This window comes from Rhinoraja longicauda, chromosome 44, assembly GCF_053455715.1.
Source record: "Rhinoraja longicauda isolate Sanriku21f chromosome 44, sRhiLon1.1, whole genome shotgun sequence".
NCBI lineage: Eukaryota > Metazoa > Chordata > Chondrichthyes > Rajiformes > Arhynchobatidae > Rhinoraja > Rhinoraja longicauda.
The window spans coordinates 4,854,044-4,877,445 of NC_135996.1; the positions used below are offsets into that span (position 1 = coordinate 4,854,044).

The window sequence follows — 23,402 nt, forward strand, 5'->3', positions numbered from 1 at the left end:
CTGCAGGCACGTGTTGCGGAAAGGTGTCAAGGGCAGCCATCTGAAAGATCTGTCTTGGAATTGTCCCGACGTTTGCCAAAACTGAATCTGGGACCTTCCTTGCTCAGAAGTCTTGCTCCAACAGAATCTCCAGTCAAAATCAGGGGGGGAGGGGGGCAGGGGGGGGGGGGGGGGGGGAGGGTGGGGGGGGAAGTTGGGAAGCCCCAAATCGTCCATTCAATTCATGAAGACCACTTGTGATTTTCCGCCCTGTGATGAAAGAAATAGAAACGTGATATCAGTGATGGACGTCGGGGCTGCCAACTGTCTCACTCCCCAAATACGGGACAAGGTGATGTTCACCGCCCCAGCCGCGCCCCACGTGACCTCGCCCAGCCGGTGGCCACGTGCTCCCGCTCCACCAACGGCGGCCGCCCGGGCCGGGAGGCGGGTTGCCACGCAACCTCCGTCAGGCAGCGTCCAGGCCTCCGGGCCTACACTGTCCGGAGCTAAAATGTCGGAAACCTAGAGTGTCGGGACACAAACTGTCTGGACCAAAAGCGTCGGGGTCTTCAGCGTCCGGGCCCACAGTGTCCGGGCCTACTGCGTCTGGGCCTACAGTGTCCGGGCCCACAGTGTCCGGGCCTACTGCGTCTGGGCCTACAGTGTCCGGGCCTGCAGTGTCCGGGCCTACAGCGTCCGGGCCTACAGTGTCCGGGCCTACAGTGTCCGGGCCTATAGCGTCCGGGCCTACAGCGTCCGGGCCTACAGCGTCCGGGCCTACAGTGTCCGGGCCTACAGCGTCCGGGCCTACAGTGTCCGGGCCTACTGCGTCTGGGCCTACAGTGTCTGGGCCTACAGCATTCGGGCCTACAGTGTCCAGGCCTACAGCGTCCGGGCCTACAGCGCCCCCCCCCCCGGGCCTAATACAGGACAAGGGCGGTCCCATACGGGACAAACTAATTTAGCCCAAAATTCGGGATGTCCCGTCTAATACGGGACAGTTGGCAACCCTAGAAGGACACAATGTGTAGTTGGGAACCCCAGATGCTGGATTAAACCCGGAGATAAGACTCCGATCGCTGGAGTAACTCAGCCGGACAGGCAGCATCTCTGGAGAGAAGGGACGGGTGACGTTTCAGGTCGAGACCCTTCTTCATAATCTGTGATAGTCCCCTTCACGCTGAACACCTGCGCTCAAAAGACCAGGCAGACTGGACCTACCTGATCTCCCGGTTGCCAAACACTTTAACTCCCCCTCCCACTCCCGCACTGTCCTCTCTATCCTGGGCCTCCTCCACTGTCAGAGTGAGGCCCAGCGCAAATTGGAGGAACAGCACTTGGGCAGCTCGCTCCCCAGCGGTACGAACATTGACTTCTCTAACTTCAAGTAACCCTTGCATTTCCCTTTCTCTCCATCCCTCCCCCACCCAAGTCACACCAGCTTCTCGTTCTCACCCAACTAACAGCTAACAATGTCCGGTTTACTTTATCACTGTTACTTTTTTACATATCTTTCATTGACTTAGACGAAGGGATTAAAAGTACCATTAGCAAATTTGCAGATGATACTAAGCTGGGGGGTAGTGTGAATTGTGAGGAAGATGCAATAAGGCTGCAGGGTGACTTGGACAGGTTGTGTGAGTGGGCGGATACATGGCAGATGCAGTTTAATGTGGATAAGTGTGAGGTTATTCACTTTGGAAGTAAGAATAGAAAGGCAGATTATTATCTGAATGGTGTCAAGTTAGGAGGAGGGGGAGTTCAACGTGATCTGGGTGTCCTAGTGCATCAGTCAATGAAAGGAAGCATGCAGGTACAGCAGGCAGTGAGGAAAGCCAATGGAATGTTGGCCTTCATAACAAGAGGAGTTGAGTATAGGAGCAAAGAGGTCCTTCTACAGTTGTACCGGGCCCTGGTGAGACCGCACCTGGAGTACTGTGTGCAGTTTTGGTCTCCAAATTTGAGGAAGGATATTCTTGCTATGGAGGGCGTGCAGCGTAGGTTCACTAGGTTAATTCCCGGAATGGCGGGACTGTCGTATGTTGAAAGGCTGGAGCGATTGGGCTTGTATACACTGGAATTTAGAAGGATGAGGGGGGATCTTATTGAAACATATAAGATAATTAGGGGATTGGACACATTAGAGGCAGGAAACATGTTCCCAATGTTGGGGGAGTCCAGAACAAGGGGCCACAGTTTAAGAATAAGGGGTCGGCCATTTAGAACGGAGATGAGGAAGAACTTTTTCAGTCAGAGAGTTGTGAATCTGTGGAATTCTCTGCCTCAGAAGGCAGTGGAGGCCAGTTCGTTGGATGCTTTCAAGAGAGAGCTGGATAGAGCTCTTAAGGATAGCGGAGTGAGGGGGTATGGGGAGAAGGCAGGAACGGGGTACTGATTGAGAGTGATCAGCCTTGATCGCATTGAATGGCGGTGCTGGCTCGAAGGGCTGAATGGCCTCCTCCTGCTCCTGCACCTATTGTCTATTGCCTATTGTCTATTGTTCTATTTCTCTCTACATCACTGCCTATCTCTCTCGTTTCCCTCTCCCGTGACATTCAGTCTGAAGAAGGGTCTCGACCCGAAACGTCGCCCATTCCTTCCCTCCAGAGATGCTGCCCGTCCCGCGGAGTTACTCCGGCATTTTGTGTCTATAGAAGTTGGGAGGTCATGTTGCAGTTGTATAAGACATTGGTGAGACCGCATTTAGAGTATTGTGTTCAGTTCTGGGCACCATGTTATAGGAAAGATGTCGTCAAGCTGGAAAGAGTACAGAGAAGATTTACGAGGATGTTGCCAGGACTCGAGGGGCCTGAGCTACAGGGAGAGGTTGAGCAGGCTGGGACTCTATTCCTTGGAGCACAGGAGGATGAGCGGCGATCTTATAGAGGTGTACAAAATCATGAGAGGAATAGATCGGGTAGACGCACAGAGTCTCTTGCCCAGAGTAGGGGAATCGAGGACCAGAGGACACGGGTTTAAGGTGAAGGGGAAAGGATTTAGGGAATCTGAGGGGTAACTTTTCCACACAGAGGGTGGTGGGTGTATGGAACGAGCTGCCAAAGGAGGTAGTTGAGGCTGGGACTATCCTAACGTTTAAGAAACAGTTGGACAGGTACATGGATAGGACAGATTCGGAGGGATATGGACCAAGCAGGTGGGACTGGTGTAGATAGGACCTGTTGGCCGGTGTGGGCAAGTTGGGCCGAAGGGCCTGTTTCCATGATGTGTTTCACTCTGTGGGCCCTAGATCTGAGGAAGGGCGTGCTGGCTCTGGAGAGGGTCCAGAGGAGGTTGACCAGAACGATCCCAGGAATGAGTGGGTTGACGTACGATGAGCGTTTGTGGGCACTGGGCCTGTACTCGCTGGAGTTTAGAAGGATGAGGGGGGACCTCATTGAAACGTGCAGAACAGCGAGCGGCCTGGATAGAGTGGATGTGGAGAGGATGACTCCACTAGTGGGAGAGTCTAGGACCAGAGGGCACAGCCTCAGAATTAAAGGACGTTCCTTTAGGAAGGAGATGAGGAGGAATTTCTTTAGTCAGAGGGTGGTGAATCTGTGGGATTCTTTGCCACAGACGGCTGTGGAGGCCACAAGTCAGTGGGTATTTTTAAGGCAGAGATAGATAGATTCTTGATCAGTGCGGGTGTCAGGGGTTGTGGGGAGAAGGCAGGAGAATGGGGTTGGGAGGGAGAGATAGACCAGCCATAATGGGCCAAATTTCTATGTTTCTATGTTTCTAATTCGGTTCCTATCGCATAGAAACATAGAACATAGGTGCAGGAGGAGGCCATTCGGCCCTTCGAGTCAGCACCGCCATTCATTGTGATCGCGGTTGATCATCCACAATCAGTAACCCGTGCCTGCCTTCTCCCCGTACCCCTCGATTCCGCTAGCCCCTAGAGCTCTATCCAACTCTCTTTTAAATCCATCCAGTGAATCGGCCTCCACTGCCCTCTGTGGCAGAGAATTCCACACATTCACAACTCTCTGGGTGGAAAAGTCTCTTCTCACCTCAGTTTTAAATGGCTTCCACTTTATTCTTAGACTGTGTGTGTGTGCGGCCCCTGGTTCTGGACTCCCCCAACATTGGGAACATTTTTCCTGCATCTACCTTGTCCAGTACTTTTATAATTTTATACGTCTCTATAAGATCCCTCTCTCATCCTTCTAACCTCCAGTGAATACAAGCCCAGTCTTTCCAATCTTTCCTCATACGACAGTCCCGCCATCCCAGGGATTAACCTACGCTGCACTGCCTCAATAGCAAGGACGTCCTTCCTCAAATCTTTCTCCCAGCTAACACTAATCTATGATCTCCATCCCCTTCATCCTGTTTTTCACACCTGACATTTCCTTATCTATGTATCACCCTCTCCCCTCTGGGTAAAAAAGTTTTGTACTCACCTCAGTTTTAAATGGGCCTCCACTTTATTCTTAGACTGTGTGTGTGTGTGTGTGTGTGTGTGGCCCCTGGTTCTGGACTCCCCCCAACATTGGGAACATTTTTCCTGCATCTACCTTGTCCAGTACTTTTATAATTTTATACGTCTCTATAAGATCCCTCTCTCATCCTTCTAAACTCCAGTGAATACAAGCCCAGTATTTCCAATCTTTCCTCGTACGACAGTCCCGCCATCCCAGAGATTAACCTGGTGAACCTAGTAAGTTAAGGGGAGAGCTGATAGAGACATAGAAACACAGAAAACAGGTGCAGGAGGAGGCCATTCGGCCCTTCGAGCCTGTACGCACCGCCATTCATTGTGATCATCCGCAATCAGTACCCCGTTCCTGCCTTCTCCCCATACCCCCTGACTCCGCTATCCTTAAGAGCTCTATCTAGCTCTCTCTTAAACCCATTCAGAGAATTGGCCTCCACTGCCCTCTGTGGCAGAGAATCCCACACATTCACAACTCTCTGGGTGGAAAAGTTCCTTCTCACCTCAGTTTTAAATGGCCTCCCCTTTGTTCTTAGACTGTGTGGCCCCTGGTTCTGGACTCCCCCCAACATTGGGAACATTTTTCCTGCGTCTAGCCTGTCCAGTCCTTTTATAATTTTTAAACGCGGTCTCTATAAGACCGCGTGAGGGGGGACGTACCTGCTTCACATGTGACCCATGGCGTTCGCAGAGTCACCGAGGCCTTGGTGGACTACCAGATGTTGAGATGTGGCTTCCACATTGGAAATCTTCTCCTCCTCTCTTCTCTTGAGGCAAGCCGCTTTGGGGTTTAGATTCCGCTCTGTGGAAAGAAAGCGAGAAGTTTTCTGGTTCAGTTTGGAGATACCGCACGTAAAGCAGGCCCTTCGGCCCATCCCAGTCCGTGCCGACCACCGACCTCTGCTGGCCTAAGACTCTCGCGACAGTTTACATTCATGCCAAGCCAAGAGATTGATAGACGATTCTTGATTAGTACGGGTGTCAGAGGTTATGAGGAAAAGGCAATAGACAATAATAATAATAATAATAATAATGCATTTTATTTATATAGCGCTTTTCATATACTCAAAGACGCTTTACAGAGATTTAGAGAACATAGGGAAATGAATAAATAGATAAATAAGTAAATAAATAAATGAACAGAGAAAGGAGACAGAGGGTGAGGTGACCTTCAGTGGTTGAAGGCAGTGCTGAACAGGTGAGACTTCAGCGATGTTTTGAATGTGGTGAGTGTGGAGGAGTCTCTGACGGTTTGGGGTAGTGAGTTCCATAGGGTGGGAGCAGCGATGGAGAAAGCCCTGTCCCCCCAGGATCTGAGTTTGGTCCGGATGTGGGGGGATAGGAGATTGGCAGCGGCAGAGCGGAGGGTGCAGTTGGGAGTGTGCCTGTGGAGGAGGTCGGTCAGGTAGGATGGGGCCAGTACAATAGACCGTAGACAATAGACAATAGGTGCAGGAGGAGGCCATTCGGCCCATCGAGCCAGCACCGCCATTCAATGTGATCATGGCTGACCATTCTCAATCAGTACCCCGTTCCTGCCTTCTCCCCATACCCCCTGACTCCGCTATCCTTAAGAGCTCTATCTAGGGCTCTGAGGACATGCAGCGTAGGTTCACTAGGTTAATTCCCGGAATGGCGGGACCGCCGTATGTTGAAAGACTGGAGCGACTAGGCTTGTATACACTGGAATTTAGAAGGATGAGAGGGGATCTTACCGAAACGTATAAGATTATTAAGGGGCTTCGGCACGTTAGAGGCAGGAAACATGTTCCCAATGTTGGGGGAGTCCAGAACAAGGGGCCACAGTTTAAAAATAAGGGGTCGGCCATTTCGAACTGAGATGAGGAAAAACTTTTTCAGTCAGAGAGTTGTGAATCTGTGGAATTCTCTGCCTCAGAAGGCAGTGGAGGCCAATTCTCTGAATGCATTCAAGAGAGAGCTGGATAGAGCTCTTAAGGATAGCGGAGTCAGGGGGTATGGGGAGAAGGCAGGAACGGGGTACTGATAGACAATAGACAATAGGTGCAGGAGTAGGCCATTCGGCCCTTCGAGCCAGCACCGCCATTCAATGTGATCATGGCTGATCGTTCTCAATCAGTACCCCGTTCCTGCCTTCTCCCCATACCCCCTGAGAATGATCAGCCATGATCACATTGAATGGCGGTGCTGGCTCGAAGAGCCGAATGGCCTCCTCCTGCACCTATTGTCTATTGTCTATAGCTCTCTCTTGAATGCATTCAAAGAATTGGCCTCCACTGCCTTCCGAGGCAGAGAATTCCACAGATTTACAACTCTCTGACTGGAGGCAGGAGAATGGGGTTAAGAGGGAGAGATAGAACAGCCATGATTGAATGGCGGAGTAGACTCGATGGGCCGAATGGCCTAATTCTGCTCCTATCATTTATGACCTCATGACTAGGCAACAAGGAATTGATTTGGTTTCTGTATGATTTGGTACCTCACAATCTCAGCTCATTGGGTGAAGTTTGATTTAGTTTAGTTTAGAGATACAGTGCGGAAACAGGCACTGTAGGTCCAAACACTGTAGGCACGGACACTGTAGGCCCGGACACTGTAGGCCCGGACACTGTAGGCCCGGACACTGTAGGCCCGGACACTGTAGGTCCAAACACTGTAGGTCCAAACACTGTAGGCCCGGGGGCCGCTGCAGACCCGGACAGTGTAGGCCGAGGCCCGGGCGCCGCCTAACGGAGGTTGCCGCCATTGGGGGAGCGGGAGCACGTGGCCGCTGGCTGGGTGAGGTCACGTGGGGCGCGGGGCGGTGACGTCACCTTTTGTCCCTTATTTGGGAGTGAGATAGTTGGTAACCCTAACACACATATACACAGACACACACACTCACACACACCCACTCATACAGATACACATGCAAACACACACCCACATAGACACACATGCATGCACACATGCGCACACACACACACGCTCGTACGCACACACACACACACACACATACACAGACACACACACACACACTACATACACGCACACACACACAAACACACACCCACTCACATAAATACACAGGCAAACACACACCCACATAGACACAAATGCACGCACACACACGCGCACACACACATATACACGCACGCACATACACACACACACACATACACCCCCCACACACACACACACACACACACACACGACGCACACACACACACACACACACACACACACGACACACACACACACACACACACACACACACCCCCACACACACACACACACACCCCCACACACACACACACACACGACGCACACACACACACACACACACACGACACACACACACACACACACACACACACACACACACACCCCCACACACGCACTCACACACGCACACACACGACATACGCCTACACACACACACACACACACACACACACACACACACACACACACACACACACACACACACACACACACACACACACACACACACACACACACACACACACAGCTGACCTCTGACTTGTTGCTCCAAGCCCAGAATGACGGAGACTGCCTGGTGGAGGATGAGGAGTTTTGTCTGTGGTTTGTCGTTCTTCATGTGGAGCTGGCACATCCGGCCCAGTTCCTTGAACGCCTCGTTGATGTCCCGCACGCGCAGGCGCTCACGGGCGTTGTTGGCCATCCTCCGGTCCTTCTCCCGCTCCGCCTTCTGCTCGGGATTCAAGTCATCGTCCTCGTGGTTGCTGGAAAGGGGAGTCAAGAACGGGCACCTTTTAGCACACGGGCAGCCTGGGGCCTACTCAGATCTCTGCACAACATGTCGGCTAGTTTCACCAAGGGACGTCATTACAATTGACAAGCCAACCTTGTTAAATGACATGCTAAATACACCAATTTGCTATCGAGGGCGTGCAGCGTAGGTTCACCAGGTTAATTCCCGGAATGGCGGGACTGTCATATGTTGAAAGACTGGAGCGACTAGGCTTGTATACGCTGGAATTTAGAAGGATGAGAGGAGATCTTATCGAAACGTATAAGATTATTAAGGGGTTGGACACGTTAGAGGCAGGAAACATGTTCCCAATGTTGGGGGAGTCCAGAACAAGGGGCCACAGTTTAAGAATAAGGGGTCGGCCATTTAGAACGGAGATGAGGAAAAACTTTTTCAGTCAGAGAGTTGTGAATCTGTGGAATTCTCTGCCTCAGAGGGCAGTGGAGGCCAATTCTCTGAATGCATTCAAGAGAGAGCTGGATAGAGCTCTTAAGGATAGCGGAGTCAGGGGGTATAGGGAGAAGGCAGGAACGGGGTACTGATTGAGAATGATCAACCATGATCACATTGAATGGTGGTGCGTACAGGCTCGAATGGCTGGGTGAGGTCACGTGGGTCGCGGGGCGGTGACGTCACCTTGTCCCTTATTCGGGAGTGAGATAGTTGGCAACCACTACTTCACGCACCTGGATCGGCTGCGGCCTGACTTGTCTTTCCTGGGATCATCCCCGTCGTCATCGTCAGACAAGTCGTCTTCCAGCTGGGAGCTCAGGCTGTTCTCCTTCTCCTTCTCGTCACCTTTGCCCTCCGAGGAAATGGCGGAAACAAGTGCCTGTGCTCCTGATGTGAAAGCAGCTGGAAAATACCGGGAGAGAAAGAGAGAGAGAGGGGGAGGGAGGGATGGAGGGAGGGAGGGAGGGAGGGAGGGAGGGAGGGAGGGAGGGAGGGTTGAGAGAGAGGGGGAGAGAGAGGGGGGAGAGAGAGAGGGGAGAAAGAGGGGGGAGAGAGAGAGAGAGCGAGAGGCGGGAGAAAGAGGGGGGAGAGGGAGGGAGGGAGAGAGAGAGAGGGGGGAGAGAGGGGGAGAGAGAGGGAGGGAGGGAGGGAGGGAGGGAGGGAGGGAGGGAGGGAGGGAGGGTAGGGAGGGAGGGAGGGTTGAGAGAGAGGGGGAGAGAGAGAGGGGAGAGAGAGAGGAAGAGGGGGAGAGAGAGAGAGAAAGAGAAAGAGAAAGGGGGGAGAGAGAGAGAAAGAGAGAGAGAAAGGGGGAGAGGGGAGAGAGAGAGAGAGAGAACCACGCGGTCAGTTTAGTTTCGAGATTCAGCGCAGAAACAGGCCTTTCGGCCCACCGAGTCCGTGCCGACCGGCGATCCCTGCACACTAACACATCTAAGATTATTAAGGGGTTGGACACGTTAGAGGCAGGAAACATGTTCCCAATGTTGGGGGAGTCCAGAACAAGGGGCCACACAGTTATCCCTAAGAGCTCTGAGGGCGTGCAGCGTAGGTTCACCAGGTTAATTCCCGGAATGGCGGGACTGTCGTACGTTGAAAGACTGGAGCGACTAGGCTTGTATACACTGGAATTTAGAAGGATGAGAGGAGATCTTATCGAAACGTATAAGATTATTAAGGGGTTGGACACGTTTGAGGCAGGAAACATGTTCCCGATGTTGGGGAGTCCAGAACAAGGGGCCACACAGTTTAAGAATAAAGGGTCGGCCATTTAGAACAGAGATGAGGAAAAACCTTTTCAGTTGTGAATCTGTGGAATTCTCTGCCTCAGAAGGCAGTGGAGGCCAATTCTCTGAATGCATTCAAGAGAGAGCTGGATAGAGCTCTTAAGGATAGCGGAGTCAGGGGGTATGGGGAGAGGGCAGGAACGGGGTACTGATTGAGAATGATTTATTTTTTTGTCTTTAATTTTGTTTTGTTTTTGTTTTATTATATCTTTGAAACACAGAAAGTATGACCAGTTTTTATTTCAATCTATTGAGATACACAATACTTTGATTGTAGTATTGCCATTTTTGTTTCTATCCTTTGACTGTGATTCTCATCATTGAACTGACATTGTTTTTCATTTTCATGTGTCATATTTCTTAATAAAAATATAAATTAAAAAGAAAAAGAGAATGATCAGCCATGATCACATTGAATGGCGGTGCTGGCTCGAAGGGCCGAATGGCCTACTCCTGCACCTATTGTCTATTGTCTAAGACTATCCTACGCACACTAGGGCCAATTTTTACATTTACCAAGCCAATTAACCTATAAACCGAAGGTATTTATTCACAAAGTGCTGGAGTAACTCAGCAGGTCAGGCAGCATCTCTGGAGAGAAGGAATGGGTGGCGTTTCTATAAACCCGCACGTTTGGAAGGAGACCGAAGATCTCGGAGAAAACCCACGCAGGTCACGGGGAGAAGGCTCAGACAAGGCACCCTTAGGCGGGATTGGAACCCGGGTCTCCGGCGCTGCATTCGCTGTAAGGCTGCCCTGCCCTGTTATGGCAGAGCAAAGAGGTCCTTCTGCAGTTGTACAGGGCCCTAGTGAGACCGCACCTGGAGTACTGTGTGCAGTTGTACAGGGCCCTAGTGAGACCGCACCTGGAGTACTGTGTGCAGTTGTACAGGGCCCTAGTGAGACCGCACCTGGAGTACTGTGTGCAGTTTTGGTCTCCAATTTGAGGAAGGAAATCCTTGCTATTGAGGGCGTGCAGCGTAGGTTTACTAGGTTGATTCCCGGAATGGCGGGACTGTCGTATGTTGAAAGACTGGAGCGACTAGGCTTGTATACACTGGAATTTAGAAGGATGAGAGGAGATCTTATCGAAACGTATAAGATTATTAAGGGGTTGGACACGTTAGAGGCAGGAAACATGTTCCCAATGTTGGGGGAGTCCAGAACAAAGGGCCACACACAGTTTAAGAATAAGGGGTCGGCCATTTAGAACGGTGATGAGGAAAAACTTTTTCAGTCAGAGAGTTGTGAATTCTCTGCCTCAGAGGGCAGTGGAGGCCGATTCTCTGAATGCATTCAAGAGAGAGCTGGATAGAGCTCTTAAGGATAGCGGAGTCAGGGGGTATGGGGGAGAGGGCAGGAACGGGGTATCGATTGAGAATGATTTTTTTTGTCTTTCGTTTTGCTTTGTTTTATTATATCTTTGAAACACAGAAAGTATTGAGATACACAATACTTTGATTGTAGTATTGCCATTTTTTTGTTTCTATCCTTTGACTGTGATTCTCATCATTGAACTGACATTGTTTTTCATTTTCATGTGTCATATTTCTTAATAAAAATATAAATTAAAAAAAAAAATGATCAGCCATGATCACATTGAATGGCGGTGCGTACAGGCTCGAAGGGCCGAATGGCCTCCTCCTGCACCTATTGTCTATTGTCTATTGTTATCGAGGAGGGGTGGGGGCAGAATCGATGAGAGAACAGGTCATTACCTCGACAGACATCCTGAGCCTGATGGTTCAGTCCAGCGGCCGCTAGTGCTGCCGACACAACACCGGGCAGTCCGGACAAACTGGAGTGGACATTGGCCGCTTCATCGCGATGGTTGGCCGTCTGTGGAAGGAAGGCAAGAGGACCCGGTTAGCTTCGCACCTTCGTAAGTTCACCTCAAATTCTTACGGGTTTTACAGATGCAGGGAGGGTATTTTTTAGTGCGCGGGGATCGCTGGTCGGCGCGGACCCGGTGGGCCGAAAGGCCTGTTTACGCCCTGTATCTATTTACTAAAACTCTTGTTAGTTTGTTTGTAGGCCCGGACACTGTAGGTCTGGACACTGTAGGACCCGGACGCTGTAGGCCCGGACGCTGTAGGCCCGGACACTGTAGGCCCGGACGCTGTAGGCCCGGACACTGTAGGCCCGGACACTGTAGGCCCGGACACTGTAGGCCCGGACACTGTAGGCCCGGACACTGTAGGGGCCGGACACTATAGGCCCAGACACTGTAGGCCCCGACACTGTAGGCCCGACACTGTAGGGCCCGGACACTGTAGGGCCGGACACTGTAGGCCCGGACACTGTAGGGCCCGGACGCTGTAGGGCCCGGACACTGTAGGGCCCGGACACTGTAGGCCCGGACACTGTAGGCCCGGACACTGTAGGCCCGGACACTGTAGGCCCGGACACTGTCGGCCCGGACACTGTAGGTCTGGACACTGTAGGACCCGGACACTGTAGGCCCGGACGCTGTAGGCCCGGACACTGTAGGCCCGGACACTGTAGGCCCGACACTGTAGGGCCCGGACACTGTAGGCCCGGTCACTGTAGGCCCGGACACTGTAGGCCCGACACTGTAGGGCCCGGACACTGTAGGCCCGACACTGTAGGGCCCGGACACTGTAGGCCCGGACACTGTAGGCCCGGACACTGTAGGCCCGGACACTGTAGGCCCGGACAATGTAGGCCCGGACACTGTAGGGCCCGGACACTGTAGGGCCCGGACACTGTAGGGCCCGGACACTATAGGCCTGGACGCTGTAGGGCCCGGACACTGTAGGCCCGGACACTGTAGGCCCGGACACTGTAGGTCTGGACACCATAGACCCGGACACTGTAGAGGAGGGTATTTTTTAGCGTGCGGGGATCGCTGGTCGGCGCGGACCCGGTGGGCCGAAAGGCCTGTTTACGCCCTGTATCTATATACTAAAACTCTCGTCTGTTTGTTTGTTTGTTTGTTCCGGAACTACAGCCAAAACGGTGCACGATAGCGCGACAATTTTAGGCCCACCTTACTCACCCTTTGGTGCCAATGAAATGGGTGTTATATCTTTAAAGTTATTCACGTTTTAAAGTTTAAATCTATCTCCTCGGGAGGGGAGGGGGAGGGGGGAGAGGGGAGGGGGGAAGGGGGGAGAGGGGAGGGGTGAGGAGAGGGCGCTGCACCAATGCAGGAGAGGTTTGGGCCCAACTTGGCCTAGTCTCTAAACTAAACGAAAAGCCTCTGACACCCGTTGTAATCGGGACCAGTGTAGAAAGATGGGTGTTCACACCTCCCTTCCATCGGCCCCGTCGACACCTCACGCTGCCTCGGCAAAGCCAGCAGTGACCAGTCTCACCCCCTGTCACTCCCTCTCCTCCCCTCTCCCATCGAAGAAGCATAGAAAGATAACATTTCAGCAGGGGGAACAGTCGGACATTGTCAGAGAACTAGGATGGGGGGGGGGGGGGGGGGGATGGAGGGAAAGCAAGGGTTACTTGACATTCCAGAAGTCAATGTTCACCCCGCTTCCAACCGAAGACAGACGCAAAATGCTGGCGTAACTCAGCGGGTCAGACGGCATCTCTGGAGAGAAGGAATGGGTGACAATAGACAATAGGTGCAGGAGGAGGCCATTCAGCCCTTCGAGCCAGCACCGCCATTCAATGCGATCATGGCTGATCACTCTCAATCAGTACCCCGTTCCTGCCTTCTCCCCATACCCCCTCACTCCGCTATCCTTAAGAGCTCTATCCAGCTCTCTCTTGAAAGCATCCAACGAACTGGCCTCCACTGCCTTCTGAGGCAGAGAATTCCACACCTTCGCCACTCTCTGACTGAAAAAGGTTCTTCCTCATCTCCGTTCTAAATGGCCGGCCCCTTATTCTTAAACTGTGGCCCCTTGTTCTGGACTCCCCCCAACATTGGGAACATGTTTCCTGCCTCTAATGTGTCCAATCCCCTAATTATCTTATATGTTTCAATAAGATTCCCCCCTCATCCTTCTAAATTCCAGTGTCGAGACCAAAACGGTCTTTAGGGCGGTCACGGTGGCGCAGCGGTAGAGTTGCCGCCTTACAGCGAACGCAGCGCCGGAGACCCGGGTTCCATCCCGACCACGGGCGCCGACTGTACGGAGTTTGTACGTTCTCCCCGTGACCTTTCTCCAAGATCTTCGGTTTCCCCCCACGCTCCAAAGACGAGCGGGAACGTAGGATAATTGGCTCGGTGTGAATGTAAAAATTGTCCCCAGTGTGTGTGTGTGTGTAGGATAGTGTTAGTGTGCGGGGATCGCTGGTCGGCGCGGGCCCGGCGGGCCGAGAAAGACCCTGTTTCCACGCTGTATCTCTAAACTCTAAACTAAACAACTTGGGTTGTAAGCTGCCCAAAGCGAAATATGGAAAATGCAGTTGTGAGTTTGATCGGAGAACACAGGGGGGAGCCATTGTCTAACTACAGCATCTCGGAAGCAAACGTCGACGTGTGTTTTTGTCTACACTGCCCTTGTGTGCCTGTTTCTACACGGCAGCGATCATATTAAACGCGCCCGAAAACATATAAAAATCACGTACGAGATCGTGAGAGGACTCTTGCCCAGAGTAGCTGGGTCCCGTCTCAACCAGCAGTTCTTTCCTAGAAGAGGATTTACGAGGATGTTGCCAGGACTCGAGGGGGCCTGAGCTACGGGGAGAGGTTGGCAGACTGGGACTCTATTCCCTGGAGCGCAGGAGGATGAGGGACAGGTGGTTGCCAACTATCTCACTCACAAATAAGGGACAAAGGGTGACATCACCGCCCCGCGCCCCGCGCCCCGCGTGACCTCACCCACGTGCTCCCGCTCCACCAATGGTGGCTGCCCGGGCCGTGAGGCGGGTTGTTACGCAACCTCTGTTAGGCGGCGCCCGGACCTCCGGGCCTACAGTGTCCGGGGCCTACATTGTCCGGGACTACAGCGGCCCCCGGGCTACAGCGTTAGGGCCTACATTGTCCAGGCATACAGTGTCCGGGCCTACAGTGCCCGGGCCTACAGTGTCCGGGACTACAGTGTCCGGGACTACAGCGGCCCCCCGGGCTACAGCGTTGGGGCCTACATTATCCAGGCATACAGTGTCCGGGCCTACAGTGTCCAGGCATACAGTGTCCGGAACTACACCCTCCGGGCCTACAGCGCCGTCTGGGCCTACAGTGTCCAGGCCTACAGCTCCTACCGGGCCTAATACGGGACAAGGACGGTCTGGTACGAGACAAACCAGACAGTTGGCAACCCTAGTCACGTGAAACTAGGCACAGTGTAATTCTTTGCTTGCATAATACCCAAGGTATGCAAATAGTCGCCACCTAAAGGGCGCTGACAAAGTTACACAGTATTCCACGCCAGGTCCTCCTTTGTTCTTCCCCCCTCCCCCTCCCTCACCCCCCACACTCTCATCGATTAATAGCCGCATGTAGACAAGCTTATGCTGATAGTCCACAGAACTACAATGAGTTAAACCCGTGTCTAGGGTTGCCAACTGTCCCGTATTAGCCGGGACATCCCCTATATTTGTCACGTATGGGACCACCCTTGTCCCGTATTAGGCCCAGGGGGCGTTGTAGGCCCGGACACTGTAGGCTCGAACACTGTAGGCCCGGACACTGTAGGCCCGGACACTGTAGGCCCGGATACTGTAGGCCCGGATACTGTAGGCCCGGAAACTGTAGGCCTGGACACTGTAGGCCCGGACACTGTAGGCCTGGACACTGTAGACCCGGACACTGTAGGCCCGGACACTGTAGGCCCGGACACTGTAGGCCCGGACACTGTAGGCCCGGACACTGCAGGCCCGGACACTGTAGGCTCGGACACTGTAGGCCAGGGGACCACTGTAGGCCTGGACACTGTAGGCCCGGAGGCCCAGGCCCCGACTAACGGAAGTTGCGTAGCAACCCGCCTCCCGGCCCGGGCGACCGCCATTGGTGGAGCGGGAGCACGTGGCCGCTGACTGGGCGAGGTCACGTGGGGCGCGGGGCCGGGACGTCACCTTTTGGGAGTGAGAAAGTTGGCAACCCTACCCTTGTCAGAGTGAAAAATGGCTTCTGCCACTCGGTGAAAGTCGAGATTGCAAATCTCATGTTTATACTATTTCTGGAGAGACCGAATATCAAATTTCCCTTCCAATTCCTGAGAGGAATATTCCAGGTTATAGTCGGGTGGCGAGCATCAGATTTCACCTTCTTAAGTGAGAGGGGCAGAATTAGGCCATTCGGCCCATCAAGTCCACTCCGCCATTCAGTCACGGCTGATCTATCTCTCCCTCCCAACCCCATTCTCCTCCCTTCTCCCCACAACCCCTGACACCGGCACTGATCAAGAATCTATCTATCTCTTGCCTTAAAAATACCCACTGACTTGTGGCCTCCACAGCCGTCTGTGGCAACGAATTCCACAGATTCACCGCCCTCTGACTAATTAAATTCCACCTCATCTCCTTCCTAAAGGAACGTCCTTTAATTCTGAGGCTGTGCCCTCTGGTCCTAGACTCTCCCACTAGTGGGAACATCCTCTCCACATCCACTCTATCCAGGCCGCTCACTTGGTTAGTTTCGATGAGGTCCAGTTCAGATAAGGTTCTAAACTCCAGCGAGTACAGGCCCAGTGCTGACAAACGCTCATCGTAGGTTAACCCACTCATTCCTGGGATCATTCTCGTGAAAACCAAGTCCACCAAGTTCCCAAACCAACCCTAAACAGACTACGTTTAATTTAGGGTTGCCAACTGTCCCGTAATAGCCGGGACTTCCTGTATTTTGGGCCGGGAGGCGGGTTGCTACGAAACCTCCGTTAGGCAGCGCCCGGGCCTCGAGACCCACACTGTCCGGGCCTACACTGTCTGGAGCTACACTGTCCGGGCCTACACTGTCCGGGCCTACAATGGCCGGGCCTACACTGCCCGGGCCTACACTGTCCGGGCCTACACTGTCCGGGCCTACAGTGTCCGGGCCTACACTGTCCGGGCCTACAGTGTCCAGACCTACACTGACCGGACCTACACTGTCCGGGCCTACACTGTCCGGGCCTACAGTGTCCGGGCCTACACTGTTCGGGCCTACACTGTCCGGGCCTACACTGTCCGGGCCTACACTGTCCGGGCCTACACTGTCCGGGCCTACACTGTCCGGGCCTACAGTGTCCGGGCCTACACTGTCCGGGCCTACACTGTCCGGGCCTACACTGTCCGGGCCTACACTGTCCGGGCCTACACTGTCCGGGCCTACAGTGTCCGGGCCTACACTGTCCGGACTTACACTGGACTTACACTGTCTGGACCTACAGTGTCAGGGCCTACAGCGCCCTCTGGGCCTGCAGCGCCCCCCGGGCCTAATACGGGATGTCCCGGCTAATACGGGACAGTTGGCAACCCTACTCCCACACTCCAAAGACGTGCAGATTTGTAGGTCAATTGGCTTGGTGCCAATGTAAAATTGTCCCTGGTGTGTGAGTGGGTAGGATAGTGTTAGTGTGCAGGGATCGCTGGCCGGCAGGGATCCGGTGGGCCGAAGGGCCTGTCTCTTGACTAAACTAAACTAAACTTCTGGTCCGTACCCACAGCACACTGCTCGTGAGTGAAATGATTCTACAGGGCGAGAATCCAACCACAACTATTTGTTGGGACGTCTGTTCCAGAGAACGGTAAGAACTTAAAAGACTGTGATTTCCACAGCTCGCTCATGCATTCAGGATGTCCAAATGTGCTTTATAAACAATGAAATACTTTCGAAATGCAGTCACGGATATACCATAGGAAACGCTGCAGTTAAACGGCAATGTGCTCCAGTCTAACTGATCTATTTTCGTGAGCTCGGTCGAGGAATGAGAGGAAATCAGGAAGAACTTTAATTTAGATTGTTTTTTCCACTGTAGTTTGGAGATACAGCATGGAAACGGCTTTAGGAAGGAACTGCAGGTGCTAGTTAACACAAAATGCTGGAGTAACTCAGCGGGGCAGGCAGCATCTCTGGAGAGAAGGAATGGGCGACGTTTCGGGTCGAGACCGTTCTTCAGACGTAAACGTCACCCATTCCTTCCATCCAGAGACGCTGCCAGTCCCGCTGAGTTACTCCAGCATTTTGTGTTCAGTTTAGTTTGGTTTAGTTCAGAGAAACAGGCCCTTCGGCCCACCGAGTCCGTGCCGCCCAGCGATCCCCGCACACTAACACTATCCCACACACACACTAGGGGCAATGTTTACATTTATACCAAAGACAATTAACCGACAAACCCGCACGTCTTTGGAGCGTGTTGGAGCGTGGGAGGAAACCGGAGCGCCCGGAGAAAGCCCACGCAGGTCACGGGGAGAGCGTGCAAACTCCGTCCAGACAGCGCCCGTGGTCGGGATCGAACCGGCGCCGTGAGGCAGCGGCTCTACCCGCCGCGCCTCCGTGCCGAGCTGACAATTGTACTGGAGTTCCCTCACATGGAGGCAGACAGTTCCACGCTTCTTACATGACCGCTTTTCACAACACGGTGGCGCGGCGGTAGAGTTGCCGCCTTACAGCGAACGCAGCGCTGGTTCGATCCCGACCACGGGCGCTTTCTGTACGGAGTTTGCACGTTCTCCCCGTGACCTGCGTGGGTTTTCCCCCCAGACCTTCGGTTTCCTCCCACACTCCAAAGACGTGCGGTGTTTGTAGTTTTTAATTGGCTTGGTTATAAATGTAAAAACTGTCCCTAGTGTGTGTGTGTGTGTGTGTGTGTGGGATAGTGTTAGTGTGCGGGGATCGCTGGTCGGCGCGGACCCGGTGGGCCGAAAGGGCCTGTTTCCGCGCTGTATCTCTAAACTAGAACACTTCTCACTCCCCTCTCTCTCCCCCTCTCTCCCCCCCTCCCACTCTCTCCCCCCCTCTCCCCCTCCCTTTCCCCCCTCTCTCCACCCTCTCTCCCCCCCCTCTCTCTCCCCTCTTCCCCCCTCTCTCTCTCTCTCTCTCTCTCTCTCTCTCTCTCTCTCCCCCTCTCTCTCTCTCTCTCTCTCTCTCCTCTCTCTCTCTCCTCTCTCTCTCTCTCTCTCTCTCTCTCTCTCTCTCTCTCTCTCTCTCTCTCTCTCTCTCTCTCTCTCTCTCTCTCTCTCTCTCTCTCTCTCTCTTTCTCTCTCTCTCTCTCTCTCTCTCTCCCCCCTCTCCCCCCTCCCCACAGAACAGTAGGAAGTCACAACAAAGCCTGATTGTTGAAAGATCTTTGATAAAGTTTTTAATTTTTAAAGTTGTTGAGGACGGTTGTAGATTTCGCCGAGGATTTCAGTAAAAGCCCCCCACTGTTTAAAGCACAAAACTGGGGGAGAGATGGGGGGGGGGGGGGGGGGGGGGGGGGGGAGAGAGGGAGGGGGGGGGAGAGAGAGAGGGGGGAGAGAGAGGAGGGGGGAGAGAGGGGAGAGGGGGGGGGGGTTATGGCAGCGACTTATAAAATGGTCCACAACATCCTGAAACCATTCCATAAACAGTTCTCTTGGTTTCGATCCCATCACTTGCCACCATCGGGGCAAGAGGTACAGAAGTGTGAAAACACACACCTCCAGATTCAGGGGCAGTTTCTTCTTGGCTGTTATCAGGCAACTGAACCATCCTACCACAACCAGAGAGCAGTCATGGACTACCATCTATCTCATTGGAGACCCTCGGACTATCCTCGATCGGACTTTAGCTGGCTTTACCTTGCACTGAACGTTATTCCCTCATCATGTATCTGTACACTGTGGACGGCTCGATTGTAATCACGTGTTGTCTTTCCGCGGAACCGGTTAGCACGCAACAAAAGCTTTTCACTGTACCTCGGTACACGTGACAATAAACTAAACTCAACTGGCAGAGTTACAATCACAAATTAGATTAGTTTAGAGATGCAGTGTGGAAACAGGCCCTTCGGCCCACCGAGTCCACACCGACCAGCGATCCCCGCACACCAACACTATCTGGGGTTGCCAACTTCCTCGCTCCCAAATAAGGGACAAGGCGACGTCACCGCCCCACGCCCCACGTGACCTCACCCAGCCAGCGGCCACGTGCTCCCGCTCCACCAATGGTGGCCGCCCGGGCCTACACTGTCCGAGACTGCCTCGTCCCCCTGGCCTATAGTGTCTGGGCCTGCAGTGCCCGGGCATGCATTGTCCGGGCCTACAGTGTCCGGGCATGCAGTGTCCTGGCCTGCAGTGTCCGGGCATGCAGTGTCCTGGCCTGCAGTGACCGGGCCTACAGTGTCCGCACCTACAGTGTCCGGGCCTACAGTGTCCGGGGCCTACAGTGTCCGGGCCTACACTGTCCGCACCTACAGTGACCGGGCCTACAGTGTCCGCACCTACAGTGTCCGGGCCTACAGTGACCCGGGCCTACAGTGTCCGGGCCTACACTGTCCAGGTCTACAGTGCCCCCCGGGCCTACAGTGTCTGGACCTACAGTGCTGTCACAAGAACTGTACGGGACAAACCAATTTGGCCCAAAATATGGGATGTCCCCGACTAATACGGGACGGGACAATTGGCAACCCCTAACCTGACACGTGACAATAAACTACACTGAACTGAACCCAGGTCAACCCAGGCGACTATTTGTGTGCTCGCCAAAAGAGGGCAAATTTACAATCACAAATTAGATTAGTTTAGTTTAGTTTAGAGATGCAGGGTGGAAACAGGTCCTTCGGCCCAGACTGGGTGGGCCGAAAGGGCCTGTTTCCCGCGTTGTGTCTCTAAACTAGACTGAGATGAGGAAAAACCTTTTCAGTCAGAGAGTTGTGAATCTGTGGAATTCTCTGCCTCAGGAGGCCAATTCTCTGAATGCATTCAAGAGAGAGCTGGATAGAGCTCTTAAGGATAGCGGAGTCAGCGGGTACGGGGAGAAGGCAGGAACGGGGTACTGATTGAGAATGATCGGCCGTGATCACATTGAATGGCGGTGCGTACAGGCTCGAAGGGCCGAATGGCCTCCTCCTGCACCTATTGTCTATTGCAAACTAAACTAAAACGAGAACTATTTTTGTAGGATAGTGTTAGTGTGCGGGGATCGCTGGTCGGCGCGGAGTCGGTGGGCCGAAAGGGCCTGTTTCAGCGCTGTATCTCTAAACTAAACTAAACTAAACTAAACTAAACTAAAACAAGAACTGTTCTCCCACCCACCCCCCCCCATCCTGTCTTCTGGGGCCAAAGGAAAAAGCCAGACAGCAGGTGTACGAACAGTCAGCTGTGTCACTCTTACCAAGCCAGGGCCTGGCCATATCAAATGTTGTCCCCAGTTCATTGTGTGGAACATTAGCATACAGCTGCCTTCTGCTTGGGTGGGCAATGAGAGAAGTGGTGTGGGTGTGGGCGGGGAGGGGTGACGGGAGACGGCGGGGAGGGAGGGTGGGGGGGTGGGACGAGGAGCTGGGGGGGGGGGGGGGAAGGGCGTCCCTATCAAACCAGCCCCCGATTAACATTCCACACAAAAGGCCCTTTCAAAGTAAAAAGGCGTTCCTCCGCCGCTGTGTGCAGACACAAAAAGCTGGAACAATTTCCGGGCAATTTCCAGAGGATCTTTGTTGGAGCTTAGTTTTTAGAGATAGAGCGCGGAAACAGGCCCTTCGGCCCACCGGGTCCGCGCCGACCAGCGATCCCCGCGCGCTAACACTATCCCCCACACTCAAACACACACTGGGGACAATTTTTGACATTTATTACCAAGCCAATTAACCTACAAACCCGCACGCCTTTGGAGCGTGGGAGGAAAGCGAAGATCTCGGAGAAAACCCACGTAGGTTTAGATTGAGAGACACATCGCGGAAACAGGCCCTTCGGCCCACCGGGTCCGCGCCGACCAGCGATCCCCGCACGCTAACGCTATCCCACACACACACTGGGGACAATTTTTACATTTATTACCAAGCCAATTAACCTACAAACCCGCACGTCTTTGGAGCGTGGGAGGAGAGCGAAGATCTCGGAGAAAACCCACGCGGGTCACGGGGAGAACGTGCAAACTCCGTTCAGACAGCAGCGCCCGTGGTCGGGATCGAACCCGGGTCTCCGGCTTCAAAGCAGGAGTTAGATTTAAGGAGGGACATGACTGAAGTGTGTTTGGTCAGTAATGCCGATGGCCTAGTGAGACCGCACCTGGAATACTGTGTGCAGTTTTGGTCTCCAAATTTGAGGAGGGATATTCTTGCTATTGAGGGCGTGCAGCGTAGGTTCACCAGGTTAATTCCCGGAATGGCGGGACTGTCATATGTTGAAAGACTGGAGCGACTAGGCTTGTATACACTGGAATTTAGAAGGATGAGAGGTGATCTTATCGAAACGTATAAGATTATTAAGGGGTTGGACACGTTAGAGGCAGGAAACATGTTCCCAATGTTGGGGGAGTCCAGAACAAGGGGCCCACAGTTTAAGAATAAGGGGTCGGCCATTTAGAACGGAGATGAGGAAAAAACTTTTTCAGTCAGAGAGTTGTGAATCTGTGGAATTCTCTGCCTCAGAGGGAAGTGGAGGCCAATTCTCTGAATACATTCAAGAGAGAGCTAGATAGAGCTCTTAAGGATAGCAGAGTCAGGGGGTACGGGGAGAAGGCAGGAACGGGGTACTGATTGAGAATGATCAACCATGATCACATTGAATGGCGGTGCTGGCTCGAAGGGCCGAATGGCCTCCTCCTTCACCTATTGTCTATTGTCTATTGAATTTAATTTTGGAATGAACGTCCTTTAATTCTGAGGCTGTACCCTCTGGTCCTAGACTCTCCCACTAGTGGAAACTAATCTAAAGTGTTCTTAACTAACGCAAACTAAACTAAACTAAACTTAACACAACTTAAGTAAAGTAAACTGAACCAAAAAGCTGGAGTAACTCAGCGGGGATAGACAGCATCTCTGGAGAGGAGGACTAGGTGACGTTTCAGGTCAAGACCCTTCTTCAGACTCTCCCACTAGTGGAAACATCCTCTCCACATCCACTTTATCCAGGCCTTACATTATTCGGAACGTTTCAATGAGGCCCCCCCGCCCCCCCCTCCCCCTCCCCCACTCGGCCCCGCTCCCCCGAACACACTCCGTTAGCCTACACTGTCCGGGCCTACAGTGTCCGGGCCTACAGCACCCCCCCCCCGGGCCTACACTGTCCGGGCCTACAGTGTCCGGGCCTACGGCGCCCCCCGGGCCTACAGTGTCCGGGCCTACAGTGAGCAGTCCTACAGTGTCCGGGGCCTACAGTGAGCAGTCCTACAGTGTCCGGGCCTACAGCGCCTCCCCGGGCCTAAAGTGTCCGGGCCTACAGCGCCCCCCCCCGGGCCTACAGTGTCCGGGCCTACAGTGAGCGGGCCTACAGTGAGCGGGGCCTACAGCGGCCCCCCGGGCCTACAGTGTCCGGGCCTGCAGTGAGCGGTCCTACAGTGTCCGGCCTACAGCGCCCCCCCCGGGCCTACAGTGTCCGGGCCTACAGCGCCCCCCCCGGGCCTACAGTGTCCGGGCCTGCAGTGAGCGGTCCTACAGTGTCCGGGCCTACAGCGCCCCCCCCGGGCCTA

At 53.5% G+C, this 23,402-nt stretch overlaps 1 protein-coding gene across 1 annotated transcript in view; it reads right to left on the minus strand.

The window, feature by feature from the left end:
* Positions 1–210: 210 nt before the first annotated feature.
* The window catches only part of LOC144612340 (transcription factor 12-like), a 36,444-nt gene continuing 13,252 nt past the window's right edge, over positions 211–23,402 (minus strand). Inside the window, exons 5-9 of the mRNA XM_078431916.1 lie at positions 11,629–11,749; positions 8,861–9,029; positions 7,916–8,145; positions 5,081–5,222; positions 211–249 (exon numbers count right to left, since the gene is read on the minus strand). Coding sequence (XP_078288042.1) covers positions 5,086–5,222; positions 7,916–8,145; positions 8,861–9,029; positions 11,629–11,749 — 657 coding nt within the window. The 3' untranslated portion in view covers positions 211–249; positions 5,081–5,085. The remainder of the gene's footprint in view (positions 250–5,080; positions 5,223–7,915; positions 8,146–8,860; positions 9,030–11,628; positions 11,750–23,402) is intronic.